The sequence below is a fragment of the Aplidium turbinatum genome, chromosome 7 (genome assembly GCF_918807975.1).
Source record: "Aplidium turbinatum chromosome 7, kaAplTurb1.1, whole genome shotgun sequence".
NCBI classification, from domain to species: domain Eukaryota; kingdom Metazoa; phylum Chordata; class Ascidiacea; order Aplousobranchia; family Polyclinidae; genus Aplidium; species Aplidium turbinatum.
Genome location: NC_137478.1, coordinates 8669557 through 8674732, shown reverse-complemented (window position 1 = coordinate 8674732; position 5176 = coordinate 8669557). Strand labels below are relative to the sequence as shown.

General features: G+C 40.7%; 1 protein-coding gene across 1 annotated transcript; it reads right to left on the bottom strand.

Annotated features, from left to right (window-relative positions):
- Window positions 1-3823: 3823 nt before the first annotated feature.
- On the bottom strand, window positions 3824-4330 carry LOC145773721 (uncharacterized). Its single transcript, XM_082584856.1, has 2 exons — window positions 4079-4330; window positions 3824-3964 (listed from the first exon to the last, which is right to left on the bottom strand). The coding sequence occupies exons 1-2, from the start codon at window positions 4328-4330 to the stop codon at window positions 3824-3826; spliced, it is 393 nt and encodes a 130-aa protein (XP_082440982.1).
- Between the last annotated feature and the right edge of the window lie 846 nt (window positions 4331-5176).

Here is a 5176-nt window from a genome sequence, read left to right as displayed (position 1 = left end):
CTAAAAATTAAAGGCGTTTCTTTGTTGGTTCTGAAGGAAAACAACTTTGACATTCATTGGCAAGAAAGAAGATTTTAGACAATCGATCTGTGCTTGAAGATTCAAGTGAACGAATCCAAGCAAGTTTTGTGGAACTTTAGGACTTCATATACCCGTACAACTACGGTATTGTGCATTTAAATTCTTTTTGTATTTTTACGGTCTTTGGAGTTAAGTTTTTTATAACTTAATTTTGTGTGTTTGTGTAACTTAATTTTTTAATTGTTAAATTTACCCCCAACAATTAATATGTCTACACTCGGTGGCGACAGGGACTCGGCCGCCGTCGATTCGACTGAGTTTAAGCCTGATGATGTTCTTTGCGGTCGGGCAGGTCATTCTGGGGAGGAACCCAGTAACGATGAGGCTAAGTCAGTTCGAGAGGCCCGGCATCTTAGAAGGAATATTTTGACTCAAGTTGTGGAACTTTCTGTAGCCCTAGGTTATTTGAGTGATAAGCAGGAACTGTTAATTTTTAGATCTAAGTTCTCTACTTTGGAAGAGGATTTACGGCATTTCCATGCTCTTTTGACTAAAATTTTTAACTCTGCAGTCTTGGCAGAACTTCGTGATAGGGTAGATCCCGAATTTAACTCGTTAAAAAATTACTTCGAACAAAAAGAAAGTGAGTTCTCAAATATGTTGGATGCTGACATACATCCTGAGGATAGCGCCTCAAATGTAAGCACTAGTATGTCTAGGAGTTCGTCTCGGATAGTGGCACAAATTAACCTACAGCTAAGACGAGAGGAGCTCCAGATACAAGCCGAAGCCGAAGCGATAGCTGCTGAGGCTGCCATGAGAGCGGAGGCCATACGAGCAGAGGCCGCAGCGAGAGCTGAGGCCATACGAGCTGAGGCTGCCGCGAGAGCTGAGGCCATACGAGTTGAGGCTGCTGCGAGAGCTGAGGCCGAAGCGAGAGCTGCTGAGGCCGCCGCGAGAGCTGAGGCCGTACGAACTGAGGCTGCCGCGAAAGCCGAAGCGAGAGTTGCTGAGTTCGCACTCAAAGACGCACAGTTGAGGGCTGAACAACGTAAGGAGGTAGCTTTAGCTGAATATCGATCAGAGGTGGGCTCCCGGCGTAGCTCTAAGAAGGGATCTTCTAGGCATTCCAGAAGTGAACATCAATCACAGTTTAATTTACATAACCTTTTCCAGACGCCTGTTCAATCTGTAAGTGGACCAGTGCAATCCACATGTTTTCAAACTGTTTCAGGAGGTCTCCGGGCCGCAGCTCAGGATCTTCCAAAGGATCTAAAGCCAAAGCCTGTGAATTTTAGCCGAACTCTTCCCCCAGAGCGTACAGGTCACGGGGCCGCTGATAGCAGTAATGCTTTGCCCCCTTCACAATTTTCTGCGCCGCTAGTTTTTGATCGCCCAGCTACACGTAATTTGGGTGGTTGTGAGAGGCGTATCGCGTCTCCTGATTTTAACGTGTGTGAGGATCGTGATCGGGCTGTGCATGTGACTGAGCCCCCTCAGTCCCTTAAGGGATATAGCTTGTCTTCTCCCGCTAAATCGAGTTCTCAACAACAGGATTGCTTTTTGAATACCAAAATAGTAGGACGTTTTTTGATAAGGCAGCCTTGATTGGTTACGATGGTAATAATATGCCATTTATCTTCTTTAAAAATCGTGTCACGGCCTTGATGGCAGCTTCGCCCTTTAAAGGAACTCGTTTGACTTTGTTACAAGCAGCTTGTGTTAGGACAGCTGCTCAAACGATTGCTAATTTGGTTTCTGTACGGCGTTGCATTCCATTTTCGACAGCCAGGTGGCTAATTTTACAGAAATACATTTTTGAATAGACGTTTCAAAGGAGTGTTTCTTTTTCGGTCATTACATGCAGACGAACAGATTCGGGAATCTTATGTTACAATTTTCCCACGAAGAGATTATGGTTTACCGCTGTGACCACGCATGTGTGATCACAGTCAGGCCCGGATTAAGGTCAAATGGGGCTCCTGTGCTAATGAATTTTATGGGGCCCTTACCAGCTTACGTGGAGCGTAATGGAAGTAAGCTGGTTTCGCTTGCAGAGGAAACCGAGCCTTGCTTGGGTAAGTTAGATAACTTATGTTTACGTTGTCAACAATGTTTACGTTATAATGGATGCAAAATCACACACTGTCACAATCAAGGTGCAATGCCTCGCGATGGCTTGCTTGGTATCTTCAACAAGCGTGTTGTTTTCATTATGGAATTCTGGTGCGTTGTGTTATTATCGGTTATGACCTGAAGTAACCTCTGATTGAGAAATTTGTATTATGTAACGTATTTCTGGAATCATCTGTAAGCATGCAAATCTAGAAGGTTCTGTTGTTTTTCATGATTTCTGAGCGTCGTTTGTCATGACGTCATAAGGTTGTTTATCTGTAAATGTCCGATTGCAAAATCGTTGTTATGTAAGAATCTTCTTGCGAACGTGACATTCTTTAGAATTCTATAAGCTTCTGCTTGTTGAAATTTAAATGCTACGTGACCGAGCGATGGTTCTTTATGATGTAACCTTCTCGAAGTTACTGGACTGAACAGCCCACTATAAATAGTGGTGTAGTTTGTGTAATGTTTATTTCTGAGATTCTGAGATTATTATTATGGTGATTGTTACGAGTTGATTATGAGAGTTGTGCTATGAGTTGTGAATTGGTAGTTGATGCAGAAATTAGAGTTATTTGAGAAGCCGTTCGTTAAAGTTCTTCAAGAAGTCAGATTATCATTTCACTAGTAGAATTATTCGACATTCAATTGACTGCTTTTCGGTTTGACCCATTAAACTACGTCATTGAACCTTTCCAAGTCTTTTTCCTGGTAAGAGATAGAAAGAAATCGTGACACACACATTAAATCAACGAAACCGTGCAAGGGAAAACATTGTAGCAAGGGACCACTGTTAGTACGGTACTGCACACTACACTGCAAATTGCAATGAAAGGTTATTCTGAATTTCTATTCTAAACTGCTCTTTCGGTCACTACTAACTACCAATAGGATTTAGAAAACTAACATGAAATTCAGCCGAACGACTTTTTTCTGTCTTTCTTTGCTGCAAAGTCTGTAAGGGTGGCATCCAAATTGAGAAGTCGCAGTTTATCACACTCTATGCTGAGAAGGTTCAGATTAGCCAACTGCTCTTGTGTCATTGTAGACCGAAGTACGTTTTTGATTCTTTTCAGCTTAGAGAATGATCTTTCTCCAGAACAGTTAGTGACCATCATACAAAGAAACAATCTAAGAATTGTTTCTACATTTGGGAAAGCAGCTTCAACTTTGTCATTCTTTATTATCTGGTATATGTTTTCATGACTAAAACTTGCTTTATTTCCATAAGCCTTTTTAAGATAATAATTTAAAAGTATAATATTTTTAGATTAATGTTCTATTTATTTCATTTTTAGGAAAAGTGGGGCCCTCTGTCTGCGGGGCCCCTGTGCTTTAGCACACCCTAGCACAATGGTTAATCCAGGCCTGAATTCACAGTGTACTGTATGTTATCGCAATGGACGCAAAAAAAAGATGATTACCCTGCACGGAACACCGATTGAAATGCACTGTTCTAGGAGTAGCAAACCACTAAAGATATGGCAATTAAGGGATATGGCAATACGCGTTTATGATCACACGTGGTGCGTTTGGGTAGCCAGTATAGACTATACATTGTTTCCCAACCTTTTCAATTCGCGGACTATTTTTGCAATAGCCCAAACTTTTGCGGACTCATGTTACAGCAATTACAAAAGAACTTGTTTTAGCGAAATTTGTTTATTGCTCACATTTTCAAATTTCAATGGGAACCTTGTCCCTGAACTTGCTTCACCAGTTCATGGAAGTTGGGGTTGATGGTCGTTGAGGTACATCGTTGAGGTGCTGAAAAACCGGCTTCACAAAGATACGTTGTCGGAAAGGGCAAAAGAGCTCTTGTTGCCTGCAAACAGAATTCAGATAGATTGGGTTCCATTACTTAGACGTTGGCCCAAAATTGAGTCAGAGAAACATTTTTGTATTTCTCTTTCCACAGCTGTCGACTTTGCAGCATAACCAGTTGTTCACCAATGCAATCTATTTCCGCATGAACCAGTAGTGCTGAAACCGCGAAGGGATTTCGCACCCACTTAAACTCTTTGTTAAAATTGTGGGAAGGAATATATCTGTCCAGCTCGAACATAAATGAAGTGAGGTGCTCAAGAAAAATTCCACCGATGCTCTTCAAATCAAATTCTTCCAAAACTGCGTTTAAAGCACGAAAAGCAGCTATCTTCCCACTTTCCAATCGATGCATCCACAATTTCATTTTTATCTTTAAATACGACAATGTCTTCCGATACATCCAAAAAGGTTTTATTTCTTCCCTGCGTAGTAGTGTTCAGCTGGTTTAAATGGCTTAAAAAATCAGATAAGAACAGCAATTTGGCAATCCACTTGTTGTCGCTGAATCGCTTGGCAAGTTTATGATTCTGCTCTTTTAAAAAAGCAGCGATTTCATTGCGTAGGCTAGCCACTAGGGTGGCTCGTTTTTGAACTTTTGTTTTAATTTTCTCGGAGTAGTAGGAAAAGGTGCCAATGAGTGAGAAAAACTCATGACAAAAGTTGATATTCGTAACAAATTGTCTTCAGCCTCCTAATGGGGCTCAAAAATCGAAAAATGGGGTCAAACACGCAATTTTTTCCAAAAATATTTTTAATTTGTGTAGATACAATATTGTTTAGATATAGCTATCTAATTAACCTAAGAAAAAAAATTGGAATCATTTAAACTATTCCTTCAGCTTCCTCACAGCTTCTGAAAATTTCCATTTTGCTGAAAATTTCGCATTTTTGTAGGTGGTTACACAATACATAAGTGCGTTAGACATTTTGCCAACTATAAAACGTCATTGCATTTCTCTTTATAGACCTGCACTGAGCTGTTGCGTCATTTGTTAATGAAATTGGGTTAATTTGGTAGGAAAAAGTGACGTATTTTATTTGAATTTACGTCACTGACGAAGTTTGTAGTTATGCCACTCTCTCTAACACTTTTCCTCGTGACGGACGTTCGAATGAAATAAAAGCCCAGTGTGCTCCGCACCCATCTCGTCACACAACGCTCGAAATATATGAGTAAATAAAGGGCCGGATTTGATATAATTAACAACAG